Here is a 27,206-nt window from a genome sequence, read left to right as displayed (position 1 = left end):
ACCTCCATTGGCCTTCACAGTGTACTTGGTCAGGGCAATTAACACCAAATAGAGGTCCTTATTGAACTTTCTTTAATTTGATGTGCTGCAAAATCATGTCCATGTTTTGCCAGTGTTTAGATCTGGGTTGCATCCATGTGGTTTTCAGTTTGTCTGCTTCCTGGAAGTTGGTGCTTGTGATTGTTAGTTCAAATCACTGCACTTAAAACAACATGGCCACTGCGGTTTCTCTGGAATACCATGCTGTCTGAGTACTCCTCTCCATATGTTATAGTCAGGGCCCCACGAGTTTGTCCTGGTGGAGTACTCTCAAATTGTCTTGCAGAGGTCCTCATATAATGCATCTTTGACATTGTCTGTATGTGTCATTGTTGTAGCATGGACACGAATGATAGTGTCTTGGGGATTCCACATTGGTTAGCATTGCTGCCTCACAGCACCAAGGACCCGGGTTCAATTCTGGCCTTGAGCGACTGCCTGTGTGGAGTTTTGCACATTCTCCCCATCTGTGCGCGGGTTTCCTCCGGGTGCTCCGGTTTCCTCCAAAGATGTGCAGGTTACGTGGATTGGCCATGCTAAATTGCCCTTTAGTGTCCATAGATATGTAGATTAGGGGGATCAATAGGGTAAATATCTGGGATTACGGGGATAGGGCCTGGGTAAAATCTCTTTCGGAGAGTCGGTGCAGACACGATGGGCCGAATGGCCACCTTCTACAATGTAGGAATTCGATGATTCTATGATTCTAGTAATGAGTATTCGATACTGGTTACCGACAGGGACATGACTCAAACAAACAAAGAATCATGAGTCGATGACTAATCCTCATATGGACGAAGTCAAATTTGCTTGTTCATTCAGATTGAAAGTTAAAGCTCACACCCGATGTTGAGGCTGGTCCTTGGACTTGCTAATCCCTCAGTGAGCCTTGTTTCACTTACAGCAGCAAGTTGATGTTGTACCACCCCATTCTGGCTATAAGGGCTGTTCTGTGCTCTTGTCTCATTACTGATGTCTAGAAGTATCCTTGCATTCCATGAAGCAAGGTTCCTGCGATGTCCTGTCCTTTACATTTCAACCGCATGAGTGGATGACCAGCCAGACATGGTAATCTGGCAGGTGTAGGGGGAACAGGCTGTGTTTAGCATTACTTTTCTTCCCCTTCCTCAGAGTGAGAAGAGTAGCATTGTACTTGAATAGGTCTGCTTTGTCACCTCAGGAGAATACAAATCCATACCTGCTCTGATCTGCTGAGAGCGACTGCCATCCTAAGGATGCTTGTGTGTAGAGTCTCTGGGATACCATGCTGTCTGAGTACTCCTCTCCATATGTTATAGTCAGGGCCCCACGAGTTTGTCCTGGTGGAGTACTCTCAAATTGTCTTGCAGAGGTCCCTGTTGTCACTCCTCATCATTACCAGGCTTGGTATGTGTCATGGACGTAGAGAGGTTAATTTAAAGAACAAAGAACAGTACAGCACAGGAAACAGGCCTTTCGGCCCCCCAAGCCTGTGCCACTCCTTGGTCCAACTAGACCAATCGTTTGTATCCCTCCATTCCCAGGCTGCTCATGTGACTATCCAGGTAAGTCTTAAACGATGTCAGCGTGTCTGCTTCCACCACCCTACTTGGCAGCGCATTCCAGGCCCCCACCACCCTCTGTGTAAAAAACATCCCTCTAATATCTGAGTTATACTTCGCCCCTCTCACCTTGAGCCTGTGACCCCTCGTGATCGTCACTTCTGATCTGGGAAAAAGCTTCCCACCATTCACCCTATCTATCCCCTTCATAATCTTGTACACCTCTATTAGATCTCCCCTCATTCTCCGTCTTTCCAGGGAGAACAACCCCAGTTTATCCAATCTCTCCTCATAGCTAAGACCCTCCATACCAGGCAACATCCTGGTAAACCTTCTCTGCACTCTCTCTAACGCCTCCACATCCTTCTGGTAGTGCGGCAACCAGAACTGGATGCAGTATTCCAAATGTGGCCTACCAGCGTTCTATAAAGCTGCATCATCAGACTTCAGCTTTTATACTCTGTACCCCGTCCTATAAAGGCAAGCATACCATATGCCTTCTTCACCACCTTCTCCACCTGTGTTGCCACCTTCAAGGATTTGTGGACTTGCACACCTAGGTCCCTCTGTGTTTCTATACTCTTGATGGCTCTGCCATTTATTGTATAACTCCTCCCTACATTATTTCTTCCAAAATGCATCACTTCGCATTTATCTGGATTAAATTCCATCTGCCACCTCTCCGCCCAATTTTCCAGCCTATCTATATCCTGCTGTATTGTCCGACAATGTTCATCGCTATCCGCAAGTCCAGCCATCTTCGTGTCATCCGCAAACTTGCTGATTACACCAGTTACACCTTCTTCCAAATCAAGACTAATTTTTTTCTTTTACAATCTATCCATAGATAGAAAGGTGTTTTGTTGCTTCCCTCTTTATAATGTGGAGATGCCGGCGTTGGACTGGGGTGAACACGGTAAGAAGTTCTTACCGTGTCCCTCTTTATAAGCAGTGCCATATTCCCAACTCCTCAGATTTGGTGCAATCCTGTATTCTATTAAAAACTCCAGAGCAAACTCACGAGAGGATGAGCTCAAAGGATTAGTTTATTTACACACACTTAAAATGTATTCAGGTAGCAAAGAGTGGGATAGAGAAAAGAAAGATTCATGGTACAGAGACCACAGGGAAAAGAAATATTGTTTCACATGTGTTCCAGAGTCTGAAATCATAATCCAGTGACATATTCTTTCATGGAGGTTGGTGGGCTAAAAACGATGCTGGATAATCCACTTTTCCGGTGCTGTTAATTTCACAAGGTGAGGTAGGCGCACAGAGATGAATCAGTCTTGCAGGTGATGGCACCAAACTTTCAACAGAAGCAGGGGAGATAGGGTAAGACGTCCAGATGTTAAACTAGACTTTGCAGTTCATCAAGACAATATTATTTGTTCGACCTTACAGTGGCCCATGTACCATGACTTTATCATGATGTCTTCAACAAAAGATGTTTATCCTGTTTGGAAATTGGTTTTGTGTCCAGGCTATAGTTAAGAAAGCCCACCAACAACTCTACTTTCTCAGGAGACTAAGGAAATTTTGCATGTCCGCTACAACTCTCGCCAACTTCTACAGATGCATCATAGAAAGCATTCTTTCCGGTTGTATCACAGCTTGGTATGGCTCCTGCTCTGCCCAAGACCGCAAGTAACTACAAAGGGTCGTGAATGAAGCCCAGTCCATGACGCAAACCAGCCTCCCATCCATTGACACTGTCTACACTTCCGCAGCCTCGGAAAAGCAGCCTGCATAACCAAGAACCCCACGCATCCCAGACATACTCTCTTCCACCTTCTTCCATCAGGAAAAAGATACAAAAGTCTGTGATCACGTACCAACCGACTCAAGAACAGCTTAGAAGAGAATCATAGAATCCCGACAGTACAGAAAGAGGCCATTCGGCCCATCGAGGCTGCACCGACCACAATCCCACCCAGGCCCTACCCCCATATCCCTACATATTTTACCCACTAATCCCTCTAACCTACGCATCGCAGGACACTAAGGGGCAATTTTAGCATGGCCAATCAACCTAACCCGCACATCTTTGGACTGCTTGGACTTCCCTGCTTTTGTCAGACTTTTGAATGGACCTACCTTGCATTAAGTTGATCTTTCTCTACACCTAGCTATGACTGTAACACTACATTCTGCACTCTCTCGTTTCCTTCTCTATGAACGGTGTGCTTTGTCTGTATAGCGCGCAAGAAACATACTTTTCACTGTATGTTAATACACGTGACAATAATAAGTCTTCTGCGAAGGTAGAGGTATTGGTGGGCTTTCTTAACTATAGTGTCGGCATGGGGGGACCAGGACACGTTGTTGGTGACCTGGACACCTAAAAACTTGAAGTTCTCGACCCTTTCTACCTCATCCCCATTGATGTAGACAGGGGCATGTTCTCCTTTATGCTTCCTGAAGTCGATGACAATCTCCTTTGTTTTGTTGACATTGAGGGAGAGATCATTGTTGCCGCACCAGTTCACCAGATTCTCTATCCCATTCCTGTACTCTGTCTCGTTATTGTTTGAGATCCGACCCATGACGGTGGTGTCATCAGCAAATTTGAAAATCGAATTGGAGGGGAATTTGGCCACACAGACATAAGTGTATAAGGAGTATAGTTAGGGGCTGAGAACACAGCCTTGTGGGGCATCGGTGTTGAGGATGATCGTGGAGGAAGTGTTGTTGCCTACTGATTGTGGTCTGTGAGTTAGGAAGTTCAAGATCCAGTTGCAGAGGGAGGAGCCGAGGCCCAGACCACGGAGTTTGGAGATGAGTTTGAGTGGCTTGTGAGGGGAACTTGCAGGTGGTGGTGTTCCCAGGTATCTGCTGCCCTTGTCATTCTAGATGGAAGTGGTTGTGGGTTTGGAAGGTGCTGTCTAAGGATCTTTGGTGAATTGCTGCAGTGCATCTTGTAGATAGTACACACTGCTGCTACTGAGCATCGGTGGTGGAGAGATTGAATGTTTGTGGATGGGGTGCCAATCAAGCGGGGTGCTTTATCCTGGATGGTGTCGAGCTCCTTGAGTGTTGTTGGAGCTGCTCCCATCCAGGCAAGTGGGGAGTATTCCATCACACTCCTGACTTGTATATGCAGTAGATTCACAGAACAAATGGTTTCAAGCAGACTACAGTTATAAGAAGTGTTGTAGAGGTAAAGATGCTTTCATCACGCTCATCAATTATCACCCAATCCATCGAGTTACAGATTTGGTCAGCATCTGTGACCTGTGACATGCTTTGAGATGTCATGGATTTGGAAGGTGCTGTTTTTATGGCAAAACACTTAAGAATATTGATAGGCAAAGGGATTTGGGTATACACTGAAAGTGGCAATGCAGGTGGAGAAGGTAGTCCAGAAGGTAAACGGCATGCTTGCCTTCATCGGCTGGGGCATTGTGTTTAAAAATTGGCAAGTCATGTTGCAGCTTTATAGAACCTTAGTGTTTGGCCGCACTTGGAATATAGTGTTCAATTCTGGTCGCCACACTACCAGAAGGATGCTGAGGCTTTGAAGAGGGGACAGAAAAGATTTACCAGGATGTTGCCTGGTATGGAGGGCATTAGCTATGGGGAGAGTTTGGAGAAACTTGGTTTGTGCTCACTGGAACGACGGAGGTTGAGGGGCGAACTGATACAAGATTATGAAGGGCATGAACAGAGTGGATAGTCAGAAGCTTTTTCCCAGGGTGGAAGTCAATTACTAGGGGACACAGGTTTAAGGTGCGAGGGGCAAGGTTTAAAGAGATGTACGAGGCAGATTTTTCACACAGAGGGTGGTGGGTGCCTGGAACTCGTTGCCGGGGGAGATAGTGGAAGCGGATACGCTAGTGACTTTTAAGGGGCGTCTTGACAAATATATGAATAGGAAGGGAACAGGGGGATATGGTACCCGGAAGGTTAGGGAGTTTTCGTTAAGTCGGGCAGCATGGTTGGTGCAGGCTTGGAGGGCCGAAGGGCCTGTTCCTGTGCTGTAATTTTATTTGTTCTTTGAGTTTTGTGGGAGTGTTGTTGAAAACTGAGCTGGAGTCAAAAAGGAGGAGTTCTTTGTTATCTCGGTGTTCCAGGACAGGGTTGAGTGCAAGGCTGGGGACATCGTGTCTGCTGTGGAAGGCGAAGGGCATAAACACTGACAAAAGTCTGGACGGGGGCCCAAAAATGAACAGATAACTAAATATGTCATTTTTCTGGCACCTGCTGCAACCGAGCCAGTTCCAATCACAATGTAGGAGTTGGTGGCACAGTGGTTTTTCACTATGCTAGTAATCCGGAGACCCAGGGTAAAGCTCTGGGGGCCTGGGTTCGAATCCCACCTGAAGCCAAGGGTAAAATTTGAATTTGATAAAAATCTGGAATTGAAAGTTTAATTATATCAATTGTTGTGAAAGCCCACTTGGTTCACAAATGCCCTGTAGGGATGGAAAACAGCTGTCCTTACCTGGTCTGGCCGACATCTAACAGTAAGAAGTTTAACAACACCAGGTTAAAGTCCAACAGGTTTATTTGGTAGCAAAAGCCACACAAGCTTTCGGAGCTCTAATGTACATTAGATGGTGGTTTAAAAGGTCCACCTGTACATTCCCACTCACCTGAAGAAGGGGCTTAGAGCTCCGAAAGCTTGTGTGGCTTTTGCTACCAAATAAACCTGTTGGACTTTAACCTGGTGTTGTTAAACTTCTTACTGTGTTTACCCCAGTCCAACGCCGGCATCTCCACATCACGACATCTAACTCCAGGCCGGGATTTTACAACCTCGCTCGGGCAAGGCTCGTAAAATCCCACCCGACTCCAACGGAGAGTTCCGTTCTGTGAGCCTCAGTTGGCGTGCCGCTAAAATTCCAGCCCAGCTCTACAGCAATGCTGAAATGGCCACTCCGTTTGAGGCGATTAGGGATGGGGAAGAAATGCTGGCCTAGCCAGCGCAACCACGCCCCGTGGAAGAATCAGCATTCCTTTGGCCAGGTCAAGAATGGCACTCGATGTTTGGGCAACCTAAAGTTTCCACTAATTTTGCCAAGTCTTGGGTTAACACAATATGGCTGATGAGCTTAACACTGAGAGTTGGGCACCACCATCTAATGAGACTGACGGCTGCCACTGGAATTGATATGTGTACATCCTTTATGTATTTCAATACCAAATCACTTGGCAAATTGAATTATGCAATATTAGTAATCAATGTTTTCATACTTTTAACAACTTAAAAGTCCGCGCAACAAGAAACATTGTTCGTGTGATGCCCTTAATGTAGAATAATATCAAAGGAAACTTCAACTTGTTCAGTTTGTAAATAGCTGATGATGTCCTTCCAGTATGAATATAGGTTATGTGATGTTCCCAAATGGGAGGAAGGTTGCGATTGACTGGTCAGATGCTTCTTTAGCGGATATTGCTGATGACGGGATCATTGCTGACCTGTACAGATTCAGATTTACAGCAGGTAAGATTATGAGAGAATGTGTACACTTGTGCATCTACATTTACATATTGTACTGCTGGACAGATGCAATAAATCATGCTGCAAAACTGTGCTGTGCTACGTATTCATAGAATCCCTACAGTGCAGAAGGAGGCCATTCAGCCCATCGAGTCTGCACCGACCACAATCCCACCCAGGCCCCATCCTCTCATGTATTTACCCTGACACAAAAGGGCAATTTAGCATGGCCAAGCTGATAATCTGCACATCTTTAGGCTGTGGGAGGAAATCGGAGCACCCGGAGAAAACCCACGCAGACACGGGGAGAATGTACAAATTCCACACAGGCAGTCACCCAAGGCCGCAATTGAACCCGGGTCCCTGACACTGTGAGGCAGCAGTGCTAACCACTGTGCCACCGTGCCACCCTATAGCATTGACTATAGGAAATACAAACTACAAACTATGTGGGTTATTAAAATATAGAAATATATATATATCTAGCTAGACCTTTGGAAATCGTCAGTTTTTAAAATGATATTATTACACATTTCTCTTTCTTGCTACAGAAGGACAGTTATATCACCTACAAGTGTCAATTGATAAAAATGCTTCCCCTGTCATGTATGGCGGATTAAAGTGGGAAAGTAGAATCCATGAATGTGTGGCCAACTACCGTTTGAATTTAACTGTTCGCGGCTGGGGTATAACTGAACTTCATTACAGGTATGTTTTCTGTAAAAAGCTAATCCATATAGTGACCAAAAGCTTTTTTTTCTTATGCTGAGCAAGTAATGGGTTTCTTTTGCCATCTGTCAGAAATGAAAGTGGCCGACAGGCTCCAGACTTCATGCCAGCTGAACCGTTCCGGGAACCTGTGGTGCCAGAGTGCTCCAAGTTGGTGTTGGCGTTCTCTGATGAGGTGTGCCAGTGCGCTGCAGTGGTGGGCAGTAAAGGAGCTCAGCTGGCACAGCTAACAGAAATGCTGAAACGCGTCGGGAATCAGGTGGGTAAAGAAAGCAAAAAATGTTGTGAGGTGGCCAGAATGTTGTGTTGAATTTTTGTTGGCGAGGGACAAAACAGGGATTGAGGGTAAGTCTGATAGCAGTTTCAGTGGGGCTGTAAGGTCAGGGCTTGCCTGGAGCTAAAGTCCATCCCTACCACCTCACTCGAATAGGGTTTCTGGTTAGAATAATTGGTGCTGGAGATAGAATCATAGAATCCCTGCAGTGCAGAAGGAGGTCATTTGGCCCATTGAGTCAGCATCAACAACAATCCCACCCAGGCCCTATCCCTATAACTCCACATATTTACCCCGCTAGTCCCTCTGACACTAAGGGGCCATTTAGCCTTGTCGATCACACCTTTGGAATATGGGAGGAAACTGGAGCACCCAGAGGAAACCCACATGGGGAGCACGGTGGCACAGTGGTTAGCACTGCTGCCTCACAGCGCCAGGGACCCTGGCTCGGGTCACTGTCTGTGCAGAGTTTACATGTTCTCTTCGTGTCTGCGTGGGTTTCCTCCGGTTTCCTCCCACAAGTCCAAAAGACATGTTGATTAGGTGCATTGGCCATGATAAATTCTCCCTCAGTGTACCCGAACAGGTGTCAGAGTGTGGCGACTAGGGGATTTTCACAGTAACTTCATTGCAGTGTTAATGTAAGCCTTCTTGTGACTAATAAAAAAATAATTTAAATAAAGAACGTGCAAACTCCACCCAAGGTCAGAATTGAACCCGGGTCCCTGACGTTGTGAGGCAGCAGTGTTAACCACTGTGCCACCTGATGTAGCCGCCAGTCAATGAGCGCTATGCGTTACAGACATATTGTCAAAATAATTCAATTGGCTGATTCGACTGTTCAACTCATAAACTCACAGGTGAACTATCCATGGGTCCCTCCCTATCCACTACTTTAAATAGATGGGAGATCTTTGGGAGCATATCTGTACTTCCTGCAGCATGCTCAGTCACCACAGAGGCTTCTCTGTTAACATCGGAAAAATCAACTTTCAAATGTTCTCACATAAGCATGTTGGGAATGCATCAGATACGATTCTCTCAATGTTATTTCTTTGTGATGTGTACCAGTGATCTGGAAAATTAATTCAGATCGTTTTATATTTTGATCTTCAACAGCTGCCAGATACAGCTGAGCGCTTAATCAGATCTGCACATTTTGGAATTGAACTGGCCACTTAGAAATGAAAAGATAGTTTTCAAGCACATTGTTACTATTTCTGTCATACGTCTATTTAATTGCTGCACAGGGTTCTTTATACTTTTAATGGCTCCCACATTACATTTTTTGCCTTGTGAATTTGATTTCAAAAGGCCAGTTCTGTGATGACACCCAATATTTGTGCAAATATGGATTATCAATCATTTGTAAGGGAACCTTGAATATTCACAGGAATGGAGGGCCTCATCTGGTGGACAATGTAAGCGGGTGAAAGACTTGAGAGGTTCCAAGTTGCAGTGCCGTTTAGAATCTTTTTTTAATTTGTTCATGGAAAGTGGGCATTTGGTTGGGTCAGCATTTATTGCCCATCCTTGAGGGAGTTTTAAGAGTCAACCACATTGCTGTGGGTCTAGAGTCACATGTAGGCCATTACAAAGGAGGAAGTGTTAGGTTTGTTAGAGAATATAAAGACTGACAAATCCCCAGGGCCTGATGGAATCTATCCAAGGCTGCTCAGGGAGACGAGAGATGAAATCGCTGGGCCTCTAACGCAAATCTTTGTCTCGTCACTGGACGCAGGTGAGGTCCCAGAGGATTGGAGGATAGCTAATGTGGTCTCGTTATTTAAGAAGGGTAGGAAGGATAACCCGGGTAATTATAGGCCGGTGAGCTTGACGTCCGTGGTGGGGAAGTTGTTGGAGAAGATTCTTAGAGATAGGATGTATGCGCATTTAGAAAGGAAGAAACTCATTAACGATATTCAGCATGGTTTTGTGAGAGGGAGGTCATGCCTCACTAACCTGGTGGAGTTTTTTTGAAGAAGTGACCAAAATGGTTGACGAGGGAAGGGCCGTGGATGTCGTCTATATGGACTTTAGTAAAGCGTTTGACAAAGTCCCTCATGGAAGGCTGGTGAAAAAGGTTGGATCTCATGGGATAAAGGGGGAGGTGGCTAGATGGGTGGAGAACTGGCTTGGTCACAGAAGACAGAGGGTGGTAGTGGAATGGTCTTTTTCCGGCTGGAGGCCTGTGACTAGTGGTGTTCCGCAGGGCTCTGTATTGGGACCTCTGCTGTTTGTGATTTATATAAACGATCTGGAAGAAGGTGTAACTGGGGTGATCAGTAAGTTTGCGGACGACACAAAATTGGCAGGACTTGCAGATAGTGAGGAGCATTGTCAGAAGCTACAGAAGGATATAGATAGGCTGGAAATTTGGGCAAAGAAATGGCAGATGGAGCTCAATCCTGATAAATGCGAAGTGATGCATTTTGGTAGAAATAATGTAGGGAGGAGCTATACGATAAATGGCAGAACCATAAAGGGTGTAGATACGCAGAGGGACCTGGGTGTGCAAGTCCACAGATCCTTGAAAGTGACGTCACAGGTGGAGAAGGTGGTGAAGAAGGCATATGGCATGCTTGCCTTTATAGGACGGGGCATAGAGTATAAAAGTTGGGGTCTGATGTTGCAGATGTATAGAACGTTGGTTCGGCCGCATTTGGAATACTGCGTCCAGTTCTGGTCGCCACACTACCAGAAGGACGTGGAAGCTTTGGAGAGAGTACAGAGGAGGTTTACCAGGATGTTGCCTGGTATGGAGGGGCTTAGTTATGAGGAGAGATTGGGTAAACTGGGGTTGTTCTCCCTGGAAAGACGGAGGATGAGGGGAGACTTGATAGAGGTGTATAAAATTATGAAAGGCATAGATAGGGTGAACGGTGGGAAGCTTTTCCCCAGGTCGGTGGTGACGTTCACGAGGGGTCATAGGTTCAAGGTGAAGGGGGGGAGGTTTAACACAGATATCAGAAGGACATATTTTACACAGAGGGTAGTGGGGGCCTGGAATGCGCTGCCAGGCAAGGTGGTGGAGGCGGACACACTGGGAACGTTTAAGACTTATCTAGACAGCCATATGAATGGAGTGGGAATGGAGGGATACAAAAGAGTGGTCTAGTTTGGACCAGGGAGCGGCACGGGCTTGGAGGGCCGAAGGGCCTGTTCCTGTGCTGTATTGTTCTTTGTTCTAGGCCAGACCAGATAGGAAAGCAGATTTCCTTCCTTAAAGGACATTAGTGAGCCAGATGGGTTTTTAACGACAATAGATTCATGGTCATCAGTAGATTCTCAATTTCATAGTTTTATTGAACTCAAATTTCCCCATCTGCCGTGGCGGGATTTGAACTTCTGACCCCAGAGAATTAGGATGTGTCTCTGGATTACTACTCCAGCGACAATGCCACTATGCCACCACCTCCCCTTGTGCTGCCTTTCCACATCTGGCTATTGAAATCCTCTTCTAACTTTCTGCTGCATCACTCCCATGGCAGCATTATCTGATCTTCCAGATCATTGTTTATGGAATTGAACATCACCATAAAGGCCAGTATTTATGAGCTGCTTTCTTGAAGCTCTGCAGTCCTTGTGGTAGCGATACTCTCACAGTGCCGTTAGGCTTGGAGTTCCAGGATCTTGACTCAGTGACAGTGAAGAAATTGCGAGACAGTTCCAAGTCAGGATGTTGTATGACTTGGAGGGGAATCTTATGATGGTATTAAGTGCTTTGCTGTTCACATGCTTTGGGACACCAGATGTTGATGGACTACATATCCAAATACCCTCCACAAAAAAAACTTCCCAGCGCCAACCATGATCATTTTCCAGTTGTCAGAAATGGGTCCTAAAACCAGCATGCATCTTCCCATTGCCAGCCTCCATATTGTAGATCTCATTGCTCCACTCCAAACCCACCCTCGCTCTAGTGGAGGAGAGAGATAAAATTATATCATGATTGATATCCTCACCTCCATTTCAGCCCCACTCTGATTCAGGAGATGGCTGAACAGGTTTCACAGTTTGACTGTTAATCCGAAATAGGTGTTTTTAAAATATATTTTTCATTTTGTTTTTCTCTCTGTGCACTTTATTAAAAAAGAAAATCAAATAAATGTCGACTGGATATCAGTAGGCGCAATCCGTAAATGTTTGGAAAATGTGAAGGTTTAATGGAGGTACCCTTGATGCAATGAACCTTCACACAAATACTCATTCTCCTGCTGTATAGAACACTAAATGTAACCTATCACATTAACCTATACTTAGTATATTTATATGTGATGTGGAGATGCCGGCGTTGGACTGGGGTGGGCACAGTAAGAAGTCTCAAAACACCAGGTTAAAGTCCAACGGGTTTATTTGGAATCACGAGCTTTCGGAGCGCTGCTCCTTCATCAGTTCATGAGTTCTTCATCAGGTGGCTCACCTGATGAAGGAGCAGTGCTCCGAAAGCTCGTGATTCCAAATAAACTTGTTGGACTTTAACCTGGTGTTGTGATCCCTCTTACTATATTGTCGAATAGAATAAGTCCGTTTACCTACGTAGAATTTTAACTTTTTCACCTCATAACTTCAATGGAGGGAAAATTAGCTCCAGGCCTCAATCTTATGTTATATATCTCTATATTATAAAGTAGATCCATGTGTTTTGGATTACATATGGCATTGTGCCTTCAGGATTTTTCTGCCTAAAATATTTTTGCCACCATTAAGGGGGTGGTTTGGCTGATAAAAATCCAACGGCCTGTTATTGGATCGGTATTTCCTTTGTTGCCACATTGTAAGTTAAAAAAGACTTGCATTTCAACATTGCCTTTAATGACCTCAGGATATTCCAAAGCACTTAATAGTTAATTGAGTGCTGTTGAACTGCACTCACTGATGCACTGTAGGAAATGCAGCTGCCAATTTTCACACAGCAAGGTCCCACAAACAACAATGTGCTGACGATGAGATAATCCACTCTTACGATACAGATTGAGGGATAAATATTGAACAGGTCACCAGGGATAATGGGGGTGGCACGGTGGTTAGCACTGCTGTCTCACAGCTCAAGGGACCCAGGTTCGATTCCTGGCTTGGGTCACTGTCTGCACATCCTCCCTGTGTCTGCGTGGGTTTCCTCCAGGTGCTCCGGTTTTGTCCCACAGTCCAAAGATGTGCAGGTTAGGTGAATTGGCCATGCTAAATTCTCCCTCAGTGTACCCGAACAGGCGCTGGAGTGTGGTGACTAGGGAATTCTCACAGTAATTTCATTACAGTGTGAATGTAAGCCTACTTGTGACTAGTAAGTAAACTTTACTTAACTCCCATGCCTTTCTTCAAAATGGCCTCATGAGATTTTTTACCTAAGAGAGCCAACTTTAACTTCTCCTTCAAGAGATGGTGTTTTAAGTGCACACTCTCTCGGTATTGCACTGATGCTTAAGTCTCTGAAGCTGGACTTGAACCTGCGACTTGGAGATTGGAGGCAGTAATGTTACCTACTAGTTTTGGGTAATTCCAGAAGTACTGTTTACCAAAACTACTCTAGGCCTCGATATTTTTGTCATGATAAGTTGGAAGAACATTGTCTAGTTCTTGTAGCAGTTAATCGATCCTGAAACAGTACATACAAATGTAAAAATAATGATGTAATTGATATGCAGACAAAGCTATAAACTAGTGATAGTGATGACCATTCATTCTCAATGCTGACTGTTAGAAATTCTAACATTGAACCTTAGAAACCCTACAGCACAGAAAGAGGCCATTCGGCCCATCGAGTCTGCACCGACCACAATCCCACCCAGGCCCTACCCCCATATCCCTAGATATTTACCCACTAATCCCTCTAACCTATGCATCCCAGGACACTAAGGACAATTTTTTAGCATGGCCAATCAACCTAACCCGCACATCTTTGGACTGTGGGAGAAAACCGGAGCACCCGGAGGAAACCCACAGTCTTGAACTTCCCAGCAGAAAAAATCCTGGGAATATATCCAAATAAACACAGTTTCTGTTGAACCATTTCCATCCATCTAATTGAAGCAAGATAGCTGATGAACTTTGGAATGCAACAGCAAGTCTCCGGGCACCATTCACCTTGTGGCTACCGGATGCTGCAATTATTGGGATTGCTGCACCCATTACTGTGAATTCGAACCTGTGTGTAATATGCATTCTTCGATCTACTCCAAATGTGATTGCTGTTTGACTTCTGCCTTTTTATTTTGTTTGGCTTGGCTAAATGTAGTTGAGAGATTGCCAGTTTAGCTATTCAAGCCTTGGGGGCTTTCCAGCTCCTTCATGGTGCTAAGGCTGCAGCCATTAGGAGCAGCTATATTCTTGAATGTTTGAACCAAACATTGCAATCATTTACTAGGGACAACACCTTAATCAAATTAAGGTGACAAATAATAGCAGCTCAGCCAGGGTGAATGACCTCTATGACTCTAATTAATATCCTGCTGTATTTTGTCTGCCAGTTTTCTGTACCTACAGGCCTCTGTGTCACTATTGCAGCCCTGGAGTACCAGATGAAAATGAACAGCAGCCTTCGCCAAGTTGTAGCAGAGCTGAATGACGTGACCTGGTATACTCATTCTCTTACTTTAATGATTGGAAGGTTCCAAATTGATTTTCAGTGTTCGTTCTGTGCAATTTCATATGCACTTTACAATTAACACCACACTGAATTGCCACATGTTAGAATTCCATCATCTGCCATCACTTCCTCATTTTTAATTATGCTCTTTTTGTATTTCAGTAGCACAGGTAAAAATGGAAATCTTCAACAAGTCTGCAAAAGGTAAAATCAATCATAGCTCCTTTTTTCTCACAGCATTTATTGTACACCAGCATTTTCCCTGTGACCTTGCTTTGGTGAGTTGCAGATTTTTGTAAGAACAGGGCTGGAATGACAGAAAGGCCAAGATTTTACAGCCCTTAGAAATCTTAGAAACCCTACAGCACAGAAAGAGGCCATTCGGCCCATCGAGTCTGCACCGACCACAATCCCACTCAGACCCTACCCCCATATCCCGACATATTTTACCCACTAATACCCTCTAACCTACGCATCCCAGGACACTAAGGGCAATTTTAGCATGGCCAATCAACCTAACCCACACATCTTTGGACTGTGGGAGGAAACCGGAGCACCCGGAGGAAACCCACGCAGACACGAGGAGAATGTGCAAACTCCACACAGACAGTGACCCGAGCCGGGAATTGAACCCAGGTCCCTGGAGCTGTGAAGCAGCAGTGCTAACCACTGTGCTACCGTGCCGCCCCTCATGGCAGAGCATTTGGCGACCCAGCCTAAAGCCCGTTGACTTTGGGTTGGACCAGATGATCCCTGTGGTAGGTACAGCCAGAAAATCCTGGCTGACTTTTTAGCATTGGGAGCAACCCCGAGATGTGACAACACTGGTAAGGAGATCAATGTTCAAGGGATCAGAGGTTTGTCGATCATGGACCCTGAAGGTACAATGATATAAATTGAAACATCAAGGAGCTGCTGGATCAGGACCCAATGTAGGTCAGTGATTACATGCATGACAGCACCAGGGATCTGGGTTCGATTCCCAGCTTGGGTCACTGTCTATGTGGAGTTTGCACGTTCTCCCCATGTCTGCATGGGTTTCTTCCGGGTGCTCCGGTTTCCTCCCACAGTCCAAAGATGTGCGAGTTAGGTGGATTGGCCATGATAAATTCTCCCTTAGTGTCAGGGGGATTAGCCAGGGTAAATGCATGGGGTTATGAGGATAGGGCCTGGGTGGGATTGTTGTCAGTGCAGACTCGATGGGCCGAATGGTCTCCTTCTGCACTGTAGGATTCTATGACTCTACGTTTTGAGGCTGGGATGATCAGCCTCCAATAACCACCTTTTGGGCTTGGTCAGAGAGTTTTTCCCCACTTACATCAATTTTACTTTGGCTACATTTGGTTAAATGCTGCCTCGATGCTGAGGCCAGTCTCTCTCACCTCACTTTTAGAATTCAGCTCTTTTGCCCATGTTTGACGCAAGGCAGTAATAACATTTGGAGCCGAGTTATCCCATCAAAATACAAACTGAGCATTAGTGAACAAGTTATCATTGTGCATGAGCTGCTTGACAGCACTGTCAATGACACCTTCCATTACTTTGCTGATAATTGAGAGTAGACTTATGTGGACTGATGGATTGGCTGGGTTTGATTTTTCCTCGCCTTTGTAGACAGGTCATACTGGGGCAATTGCTCAGCTGGTTGAGTAACTGCCAATGTTGTAGTTGCACTAGAACAGCTTGGCTGGGGTGTCCAGCTAATTCTGAAGCAGAAGTCTTCAGTGCTATTACCAGGGCCTCAAGTCTTTGCTATATCTAGTACGTTCAGCTGTTTTGTGATATCATGGCTGAAGACTGGCATCAATGATGCAAGGGACCTCAGGAGGGGGCCAAGATGGATCATCCACTCAACACTTCTGGCTGAATGTGCTTGCAAATGTTTCAGCCTTGCCATCTGCACAATCTTGCTGGACTCCCCGTTGGGGAGGGGATACTTATGGAGCTTCCTTTTCTGGTTAGTTGCTTAATTGTCATCAGTATTGAATGTGGCAGGACTGCAGAACCTTGATCTAATCCATTGATTATGGGAGCGCTTAGCTCTGTCCATTGTATGACTACTTCCACTGTTCAGCGTGCATGTAATCTTGTGCTACAGCTTCAGCAGGTTGGCACCTCATTTTCAGGATGCCTGCTAGGGTGCAGTTCTTGGCTTGCTCTCCTGCATCCTTGAAGCAAGGTTGAACCCGTGGTTTGATGGTAGTGGTAGAGTGAGAGACATGCTAGGCCATGAGGTTGAAAATTGTGTTGAATACAATTCTGCTGCTGCCGATGGCCCATGGTGCCTCATGAGCTGTTAGATCTGCCGCAAAATTGTCCAATGTAGCACGGTAGGATTGCCACAGAACATGATGGATGTATTCTTAATGTAAACGTGGGTCTTTGCCTCCCCAAGAATTGTACAATTATCACCCCCACTAATAGTCCCATGGACAGTTGCATCTGTGGTGCACGAACATATGAACAAGGAGTAGTAGGCCATTCAGCCCCTCGAGCCCGCTCCACCATTTAATAAGATCATGGCTGATCTGGTAGCAAGCTCAAATCTACACTCTGCCTGCTCTCGATAACCCAATACTGCCTGCAATACTCCAAATGTGGTCTCACCAGTGCCCTGTGCAACTGAAGCATAACCTCCCTACTTTTGTATTCAATTCCCCTTGCAGTAAATGGTATAATTCTATTAGCTTTCCTAACTACTTGCTGTGGTTGCATACTAGCCTTTTGTGATTCATGCACTGGGACAGTCACTGCAATCTCTCACCATTTAGATAATATACTTTTTTTTAACTTTCCCTGTTTTTGTAGCCTCCTTATGTCTTCACAACTTATTTTACAACCTATCATTTTATTATCACCAAATTTGTCAACCATCCCTTCAGTCCCTCCGTACAAATTATTTACATAAATTGTAAACAGTTGTGATGCCAGCACTAGTCCCAGTGGAAAGCCATTTGTTACATTTTGCCAACCCGAAAAAGATTGTTCTCTGCTTTCTGTTTGCCAGCCAGTCTTCTATCCATGCCAATACATATTTCCCTTTCCCATGAGTTTTTATTTTGCATGATGACCTTTGATGTGGCACTTTATCAAATGTCACAATTAGATATAAAATACATAACAGAGGCTTTTTTTTTAGGTCAAAAACACTTTTTTAGATGTCTGACCAAAACACCCTAAGTTGTTATGGAATTCAACACATGACCGATCTTTTAATCTTCTCCAGATGTGTTGAATTGTTCAGGAAAACCAAACTGGTTCCAGAGATAGAAAGGGCCATTCGTGACCAGCTTGCAGAGCTGAGGCTGCTGGGAGCAAAGGAACGATTGGCCGTCAGGTCCAGTGCAGTCTGGGAGGACACAGAGGATGCATCTGCTGCAGGGCTACTCGAGACAAAACTGGGATTGAAAGGCTTTGACCAGGTAAAAAGAATAGGAGAACTCATGAATTTATAAGAATGTAATAACAAGGGTTAAACCAGAATTAAGGTAGCAAATTCTCTAGTTCACCTATAGTTTAGAGTTGCCTCAATATTTTGAATAAAGGGGGCGGCATGGTGGCACAGTGGTTAGCACTGCTGCCTCACAGTGCCAGGGACCTGGGTTCAATTCCAGCTTTGGGTGACTGTGTGGAGTTTGCACATTCTTCCCCATGTCTGTGTGGGTTTCCTCTGGGTGCTTCGGTTTCCTTCCAAAGTCCAAAAATGTGCAGGTTAGTTGGATTGGCCAGGGTAGATTGCCCCTTAGTGTCAAATGGATTAGCAGGGTAAGTATGTGGGGTTACAGGGAGAGGGTTTGGGTGGGACTGTTGTCAGAATTTGATGGGCTGAGCAGCCTCCTACTGCGCTGTAGTGATTCTATTCTTTTCGAAAACATACAACTAAATGGGAATTTGTTGGTTAAATAAATTGTAATATAAATAACTTGAGTTATGCAACTTTGAACTAAGGGCTTGTGTTTAGATGGATAAAACCTGTTCTTCAATTGTTCATAGTACTCTGATGAAACTCATTGTTATGGTATGCTCAGTTATAATTAAGGGAATAAGAGTAAGCGTGGGCTGCTTAACTTAGTTAGCCAGATGGCTCATGTATGGTTTAGAATAATGGCAACAGTATGGGTTTGATTTTCGGTCTGGCTAAGGTAGACCTTCACCTGCCCCTGAGACTGCAAGTGCATAGCAAGCCAACATTGACAAAAACTGCCAAGAATACGACTCAAAATGAAGCATTAGCAAACATGAGAGAAGAACCTATCTTTGGGCATGGCACACGTGGAATGGGACAGGGGAAGGCCCTCCAGCTCCACAGACCTTTTTCACCATTCCCTTAGATCATGTTGGGTATGAATGCTAACTCCATCTACCTCCCCTGATTCTGTAACCTTTAATACCCTTGTCAACCAATAATCTCTCAATCTCAGTTCCGAAATGTTCAATTGATCTATCCTCAAACAGCTTCTTGAGGGTGAGGATGCCAGATTTCTACTGCCCCTTGTGTGAAGAAGTGTTTTCTGACAATACCCCTGAATGGCACAACTCCAACTTTAAGGTTATGCTCCCATTGTTCTGGACTCCTTCGCCCGAGCAAATGATTTCTCTCCAGCTGCCTAAATTACATTGTTATCAGTGGGGTGGCACGATGGCACAGTGGTTAGCACTGCCCCCTCACAGCGCCAGAGACCTGGGTTCAATTCCAGCCTCGGGTGACTGTCTGTGTGTGGAGTATGCACATTCTCCCTGTGTCTGCATGGGTTTCCTCCGGGTGCTCTGGTTTTCCCCCACAGTCCAAAGATATGCGGGTTAGGTTGATTGACCATACTAAATTGACCCTAGTGTGGGGGATCAGCGGGATAAATATGTGGGGTTACGTGGATAGGGCTTGGGTTGGATTGTGGTCTGTGCAGACTCGATGGGTCGAATGGCCTCCTTCTGCACTGTAGGGATTCTATGATCAACAGGTATTACTATCACTTGTTGTATTTTCAGCAATTATAATAATTCGAAAAGTACAGTCTAAACAACCCGGGATGCGTAGGTTAGAGGGATTAGCGGGTAAATATGTGGGGATATGGGGATAGGGCCTGGGTGGGATTGTGGTCGGTGCAGACTTGATTGGGCCGAATGGCCTCTTTCTGCACTGGAGGGTTTCTATGATTCTATGAACCGAAATTAGTATTGCCTCCCAGAGGTGAGGAAACACCACAGGACAGGCTCCATGTCAAGTGCTGAATACACATGAGAGATCAAAACTGAACTGTGATCTTTTCAGATCTGAGGAAAAAGCATTTAGACTAGAGAATTTAACTTAACTTGGGATCAGGTGTCTAATGGTATAAAATGATATTGGCTATGCTGGTTAGAATTCCAACAGTGCAGAAGGAGGCCATTCAGCCCATCGAGTCTGCACCGACCACAATCCCACTCAGGCCCTATTCCCGTAACCCCACCTATTTACACTGCTAATCCCCTGACACTAGGGTCAATTTACCATGGCCAATTAACCTAACCCGCACATCTTTGGAGTGTGGGAGGAAACCGGAGCACCCGGAGGAAACCCACGCAGATACGGGGAGAACGTGCAAACTCCGCACAGACAGTGACCCGAGGCCGGAATTGAATCTGGGTCCCTGGCGCTGTGAGGCAGCAGTGCTAAGCACTGTGCCACCATGCTGCCCCGTTGGTATGGGTGAATTGTCTCACGGAAAACTATAATCGATTGACTCGAAATGTCGGCTCTATTCTCTCCACAGATGCTGTCAGACCTGCTGAGATTTTCCAGCATTTTCTGTTTTTGTTGCAGATTCCAGCATCCATAGTATTTTGCTTTTATATTTGATTTGGTTTGATCCCTGATCTTCCTAATGTGATAAGGATACGCCATTTAAGACTCAGGCAGTTAATCAGACTGGTTATTGTGAGTAACGTTACTCAGAGAATCTGATTGGCCTTATTTGAACTGCACACTGAACACCTGCTGAGCACAATCTTGAGCACAAATGATGCTGTTTTACAGCAATTCCAATTAGATTGAGGAGCATGTTCAGCATTTCTGGACCGTACATTCCTCCCTCAACCATTGTCCCACCAAAATTAGTTTATTTAATCATTTCGATTTGTTATTCCTGGAACATTCCTAGAAGGTAGGGATATGTTCGGCACAACTTGTGGGGCCGAAGGGCCTGTTTTGTGCTGTAGTTTTCTTCTTCTTCTCTATTGCCAGATAAAGTTTGTGGAACCTTATTAAATTGGGCTTAGCATTACCCTAATCCTAACCCTAACCCTTCAAAGTAATCCAGTGGTTTTATACACGGACAGTTTCAGCAAGTGTAAAATACTTTTCAAGTATTTTAAAACACTTTTCATCTGCCCCTTCCTATCTTAGCTGTGACCCAGAGTATGAGACCTTGACTATTTAGATTTTTCAATTTATAAATGTTATAAGCCATGGCCTGGCTTTGTACCGTATATTTCAAAACAATGTACGTTATATTTGTACCTTTTTATGATTTATGCAATTATTTTTAATTTTCCAAGCTGTGTAATGCTGTGCAGGAGTGCTGGGCCTCTCTCTACTCATTCCAAGCAGTGCAATACTACAGCCAAAAGGGGCAACCAGTGCCATCAATCATGGGTGTGGTAATCCAGCAGATGGTACCAGCCCAGGCGGCAGGTAAGGATAGCCAATTCAGTTCAACAAAATACATTTCAAACTTTGTTCTCACAAGGACTAAGATGTTATATATTGCATTTTGCACCTTTTTCAAATGAACAAAAACTTGGGGCCCGATTTTACCATTGCGTCGTGCCCGTTTTCGGCCCCGAAAGCTTGGTAAAGTTGGCCGTGAGGCGATTAGCGCGATTTGCGCCCGTGTCTGCGCAGGCCCGAAAATGGCTGCGATCCGAACCGCGCCCGAAACGGGCACAACGGCAATTTAAATGCATTTGCATGCATTTAAATTGAATTAATGAGCTGCCCGCCCAACTTTACCAGCATTTCCCCCTTTACCATCGCGTTCGCCCGTCCAGATTCGGCACGAAACAGACATGCTCGACAAAGGTCTGTTTCGGGCGCTGCAGCTTCTGAAGAGGTGAGTTCAGAGCTTCCAACGGCTCCCTGACTCAGATCGGTGTTGGGGGGAAGAGGGTGACAGGCCAGATCATTCCCTGGTGGGGCAGAGGGAGGTGGGAGGCTCGATCATTCTCTGGTGGGGGGAGGGGGAAGGGAGGGGGGTGGCGGAAGGAGGGAGGTCCAATCATTTTCTGGTGGGGGGAGAAGGAGGAGGGAGGCCCAATCGTTCTCTGGTGGGGGGGGGGGGAGGCCCGATCATACTCTGGTGGGGGGGGGAGGGGGAGGGAGGCCAGGTCGTTCTCTGGTGGGAGGGGAGGGAAGGCGGAGGTGGGTCAGATGTATCTCAGTTGGGGGGGGGGGGGTAGGCCCGGGCATTCTCTGGTGGGGGGAGGGAGGCGGGTCAGATGTACCTCTGGTGGAGGGGAGGCCCAATTGCTCTCTGGTGGTGGGGGGGCAGGGGCGGGGAATCGTCAGATGAATCTCTGGTGGAGGGGGCGGGGGAGCAGGGGTGGGGGGGGGGCACTGCCACTCTGCAGGCGATCAGTGGGGAGGAAATGGGGGCAAGGGGTCGCGATCAGTCTGGGTAGCGGGGGAGGTGGGTGGATAAGGGGGACAGTTATGTTGTGGGGGTGGGGCGATATCTATGGGGGTCATCGCTCCCGCTTTATCCACTTTTTGCGGCCCGGGAGCGATGTGACAGGGGCGCGTTTTCAAACATTTTTCACTGCGCATGCGCAGTTCAGAGCTCCAATCGGAGCTGCAGCGTTTCGGGCATGATAAGCCCCGCCCACAGCGCGATTCAGACTTGCGATTTCTTTTTCAGGCTAAGTGTGTATGGGGTGCCTGAGAACAGGTTTCCAAGTCAGATCTGAATTGCGCCCAGATTCAGCACTTAGAATGAAAATGGTAAAATCGGGCTCTTGGTTTCATCGATTCCCCGGTTCATTCCCCATAGCAATACTTTTCCAAATAGAGTCAACCAGCCTAATTTGAATTTAAACAAGCTTGGCAGTTAACTGTCCCCTGGTACATTCTCCATGGCAACACCTCTGCCAATCACAGTCCACATGCCAAACAATCAGCACCCTCATGCAGTATTAACTGTTGGCCCCCTCTGATATTTTGTATTCTTGTGTATCTGTCCTGATGAGTGCAAGAAGCAAAACTTCAACAGCCTGTCTCTTCTTTCAGTGAAACTCATAGGATGTCCAAGAGGATTTTATAATTAGAGAATATAACAGTCAGAAGATACTTCTGTAAGATTTTTCCATAAATTGTGGCCATCCCAATCCAAGCATAATGATTTTTAGTAGGAAAATAAAGTTGAAGAACTCAATGTCATCAGGAATAAAATGAAACCTGGTGAAATGCATGCCTTTGTGAGTGAGTTGCAAGAAATTGTTCACTTACTTGAGATGGCAGACATTTTTATCAAGTTGATGTAAAATTTCATAACAAAACTTCAATGATACAAATGACTGACAGAAGAGACACTCTTAGATCCCTGTGCTTGAGCAATGTCATCCACTTATTGGGAAGATTTCATTTACCCACTATTAATAACAGTGTCCTTTTACCATACATTTTACAATTTCGCTAGGTGGTTTCACCGCGTATAGCAAACCGGAAACCTTTTAAAGTTTATTTATTGGTGTCACAAGTCGGCTTACATTAACACTGTAATGAAGTTCCTGTGATAATCCCCTAGTTGTGACACTCTGGCACCTGTTTGGATACACTGAGGGAAAATTTACCACAGCCAATGCACCTAACCAGCACGTCTTTCGGACTGTGGGAGGAAAGCCATGCAAACAAGGGGAGAATGTGCAGACTCTGCACAGACAGCGACCCAAGCCGGGAATCAAACCCAAGTCCTTGGCACTGTGGGGCAGCAGTGTTAATCACCGTGTTACTGTGCTGCCCTTAACCTTTGCACTACTTTCAGTAACACAGAACAAATCTTCCCCTATTGAGTATTCCATGTATTTATTAACAGTAAAGGTGAACAAGCTTTTCCCTACCTACAATGGAAATTAAATTCACACTGACCGCGTGTTTTATTCTTCAAGGACTGCAGAGATATAAAACTTTGAAATTGGAGAGAGCAGAATCTTTAAAAGTGCAAAACAGAACTGAACAAGAGCAGTATTTGTGTCTGATACTCTATCCATTAACAATGTTACAGGTGTATTGTTTACATGTGATCCTGTCACAGGACACCCGGGCAGAATGATTATCAACGCAAACTATGGACTGGGAGAGGTGAGACTCTATAACTTTGCTCCAGAAATGTGAATGTGCCTCTCATCACCTGCTGGCCTGTCCAGTTGCATTCCATCACCAATTGTTAGCTTTCCACCAACCTGCTTAGGCACAACAGTGTGTAACTACACATTTACATAGTTATCCCCAGGCTTACACAAACATACATGCACTAATCATATATAACCTTACACTCCTGTACAGACACCAACATTTACTCATGGAGCCGTCATTTGCTGGAAGATTGTTTTGAATTGTGCCTGTCCTCAATTAAATCCGATCTTGCGTGTTTAGATTCTTTAATTTTTTACAACTGTGTATTTCTTAATCAGTCAGCACGAAGGATTGTGAAAAAAAACTGTGAAAGGACTGAGAATTGCAAATTAGAATTGGTGAATTCTTGGACAAGATTTTCCGCTCTCCCCTTGATGCATTTGCAGGACTTTTAAAGTTTAAAGTTTATTTATTAGTGTCACAAATAGGCTTACAAGTAGCTGCGTGGGTTTCCTCCAGTGCTCTGGTTTCCTCCCACAGTCAGAAAGATGTGCAGGTTAGGTGCATTGGTCATGCCAAATTCTCCCTCAGTGTACCCGAACAGGCGCTGGAGTGTGGCGACTAGGGGATTTTCACAGCAACTGCATTGCAGTGTTAATGTAAGCCTACTTGTGACTAATAAATAAATAATAATAAAAATAATAATACATTTACACTGTAATGAAGTTACTGTGAAAATCCCCTCGTCGCCACACTCCAGTGCCTGCTTGGGTACACTGAGGGAGAATTTGGCATGGCCAATTCATCTAACCAACACGTCTTTCAGACTGTAGGGGGAAACCCACACAGACATGGGTAGAATGTGCAGATTCCGCAAAGACAGTGATCCAAGCTGGGAATCGAACCCAGATCCCTGGCAATGTGAGGCAGCAGTGCTAACCACTGTTTCACCGTGCCGCCCTGGAGTTGAGGTGGCCCACCATTGGTCAGCGGTGTGATTTTCCAGTCCCACTGCTCTCAATGGGGCTCCCTATTGTTCGCACCCTCGAACTCTGGGGAAGCTATAGCAGGGGCGTCGCAGGATCAGAAGATCGAGCACAGCCGGAAAATCCTGCCCAATGTCAAATCAGGTCCGAAAAGAAAAATAAAGAGAGGGAAAAATAGATTGAATTAAAATAGAGAAGAAAAGAGATGGAAATAGAAAGTAAAATAAAATATAATTTAATTTGCTGTGGTCTGCTCCACGCTGAACAACCTTGGCATCATGAGGGAACAACCCTCGCTACCAGCTATATGTTGAGCAGCGGAGATGCAGGAGCATGAGGATGGCGAGGAAGAGAGGAGGCAACATAAGCAGCCCATTCCTGGCCAGACTGCCCATAAAGAATCATCTAAGTGAGATACCAGTAACCGCAACTGTGGTATGGTCAAACATATGAATGTTTGGTGTGAGTCACTAATGATGGAGATTGTTGGGAGGTTAATGTTGGGCTAGTAGGTGGAATTGGTTGAAGATGGTTTAGCATCATTGAACTTTTTGTGGCACTGGAGTCAGATCCTCAGGGCTTCACTCCTGACCGTCTGCCCTCAACTTCTGCACATGGTTGTATCACCTGAGGGATTTATGCTGACAGGAAATAGAGGATATCTCTTCTCCTTTCCAAAATCTTCCCTCAAGACGGTAACATGAAAACATATCTTGCAAGCAGCTCTCTCCCATGCTGTACTGTTATTCCATGTTTCCCAGGTCACGTTCACTTCCTGTCCCAGGACTGTCGGTACTTGCTCCAACTGCCCTCCCCTTTAAGAGGTGCAGGTCATCTTTAAGTAGTGAAGGCCACTCACTGTATTAACCCTTTGCTCAGGAGCCTAGCCAATCAACAGTGCGATTAGCACTGGCTAGGTGGAAAAATCATCCAATCAGCAGGTAGCACTAAGTTGGCGTGAGTGAGAGGTGTGGGATAAATGCACATTGACATCTCTGTCGGTTATCGGGAGACCTTCTACACCTGCCCGGCCCATCCCTCTCCCCTGGCCTTTTTCCTGCTTACAACTCAAACTGATTTTTCCTCTTTGTGTTATTCCTTCTGTATCGGTGCTATCTTTTTTTCAATAATTTGTATCGTTATCTTATCTCTGCTGCAATTTCCTACAACACACCCTCTTCCCTTGCAATCCCTTCCTTGTTTAATTCACTCGCATGTTCCAATCTGCCAGTACATTAGTCTCTTTCTGTTCAGATGCAGCTTTCCATTGTTCCCAGAATATGGTCCAATATCCAACACAACGGAAACCTTCTCCCCGATATCACCCCTTCGGTCTCTCGTTGAGCTCTGTAATTTTAGATTCAAACCCGTGGAGAAATCGGAATTTCACTGACCTTGGAATTGAGCTGCTGAAACTGCTTCCTAATCTCCAAAGCTCCTTTGGCAGAAATGTTCTTTTTCCTTCCCCTTGCATAGCTGGCTCGGGAATGAAGTTTGAAATCTGACTGCTCCCTCATCGCCAGTTTCCAGCAGTTCTGAAATTTCCCTCAGTCTAACATCTGGGAGATAATAACAGGCAGTCCAGACTGGGGAAGAATGATCACAGCCCTCTATCCACTTTCCTATGATAGCTGCACTCTGCCTGAATTGTTAAACCACCTGTCAGTCCACAGAGTTAACACACAGAGAAAGCAGCATAATGGGAACACGAGCAATCCAGGGGATTGGACTAATCCAACTATCTCAGCTGGAGGAATTCAAATTCAATTGCTTATGGATTAAAAGCTACTTTACCTTAATCATGATCACAAACTACCGGTTTACTGTTAAAACCCACCCTGGTCCTTGGGAGGAGATAATCTGCCGCCTGTATTCAGCCTGACCCACTTGTGTTTCCAGACCCATGCCTAAGTGATTAACTATTGATTGTCCTTTGAAATGCTCTAGCAAGTCATTCAGTTGGCTCATTACCACCTACTTGAGTGTTCAAATAACCTCACTGGGTTCAGGTTTCTCTCCTATCTGAATCATACTCCACTCCCTTTCCCCTAGGCGATGGCCTCGTGATATTATGGGTAGACGATTAATCCAGAAACTCAACTCATGTTCTGGGGCCACATCCCGCCATGACAGATAATAGAATCATAGCATCCATACAGTGCAGAAAGAGGCCCATTGAATCTACACCGACAACAATCCCACCTCGGCCCTATCCCTATTACCCTACATACTTATGCTGCTAATCCCCCTGACACTAAGGGGCAATTTAGCATGTAAAATCAA

General features: G+C 45.4%; 1 protein-coding gene across 3 annotated transcripts in view; it reads left to right on the top strand.

Moving 5' to 3' along the window:
- LOC144492509 (rifampicin phosphotransferase-like) overlaps positions 1 to 27,206 on the top strand; it is a 189,830-nt gene that overhangs the window by 84,895 nt on the left and 77,729 nt on the right. For 2 of the 3 annotated variants that reach the window (XM_078210602.1, XM_078210600.1), the window contains exons 9-16: positions 6,899 to 7,026; positions 7,575 to 7,731; positions 7,825 to 8,011; positions 14,494 to 14,600; positions 14,775 to 14,816; positions 17,839 to 18,034; positions 21,147 to 21,282; positions 23,867 to 23,943. In XM_078210602.1, coding sequence (XP_078066728.1) covers positions 6,899 to 7,026; positions 7,575 to 7,731; positions 7,825 to 8,011; positions 14,494 to 14,600; positions 14,775 to 14,816; positions 17,839 to 18,034; positions 21,147 to 21,282; positions 23,867 to 23,943 — 1,030 coding nt within the window. The remainder of the gene's footprint in view (positions 1 to 6,898; positions 7,027 to 7,574; positions 7,732 to 7,824; positions 8,012 to 14,493; positions 14,601 to 14,774; positions 14,817 to 17,838; positions 18,035 to 21,146; positions 21,283 to 23,866; positions 23,944 to 27,206) is intronic. The other variant, XM_078210601.1, reaches the window with a different exon arrangement.

The sequence above is a fragment of the Mustelus asterias genome, chromosome 4 (assembly GCF_964213995.1).
Source record: "Mustelus asterias chromosome 4, sMusAst1.hap1.1, whole genome shotgun sequence".
NCBI classification, from domain to species: Eukaryota; Metazoa; Chordata; class Chondrichthyes; order Carcharhiniformes; family Triakidae; genus Mustelus; species Mustelus asterias.
Note: the sequence above shows the minus strand (reverse complement) of the source record. Positions and strands in the feature narration are given on the sequence as shown.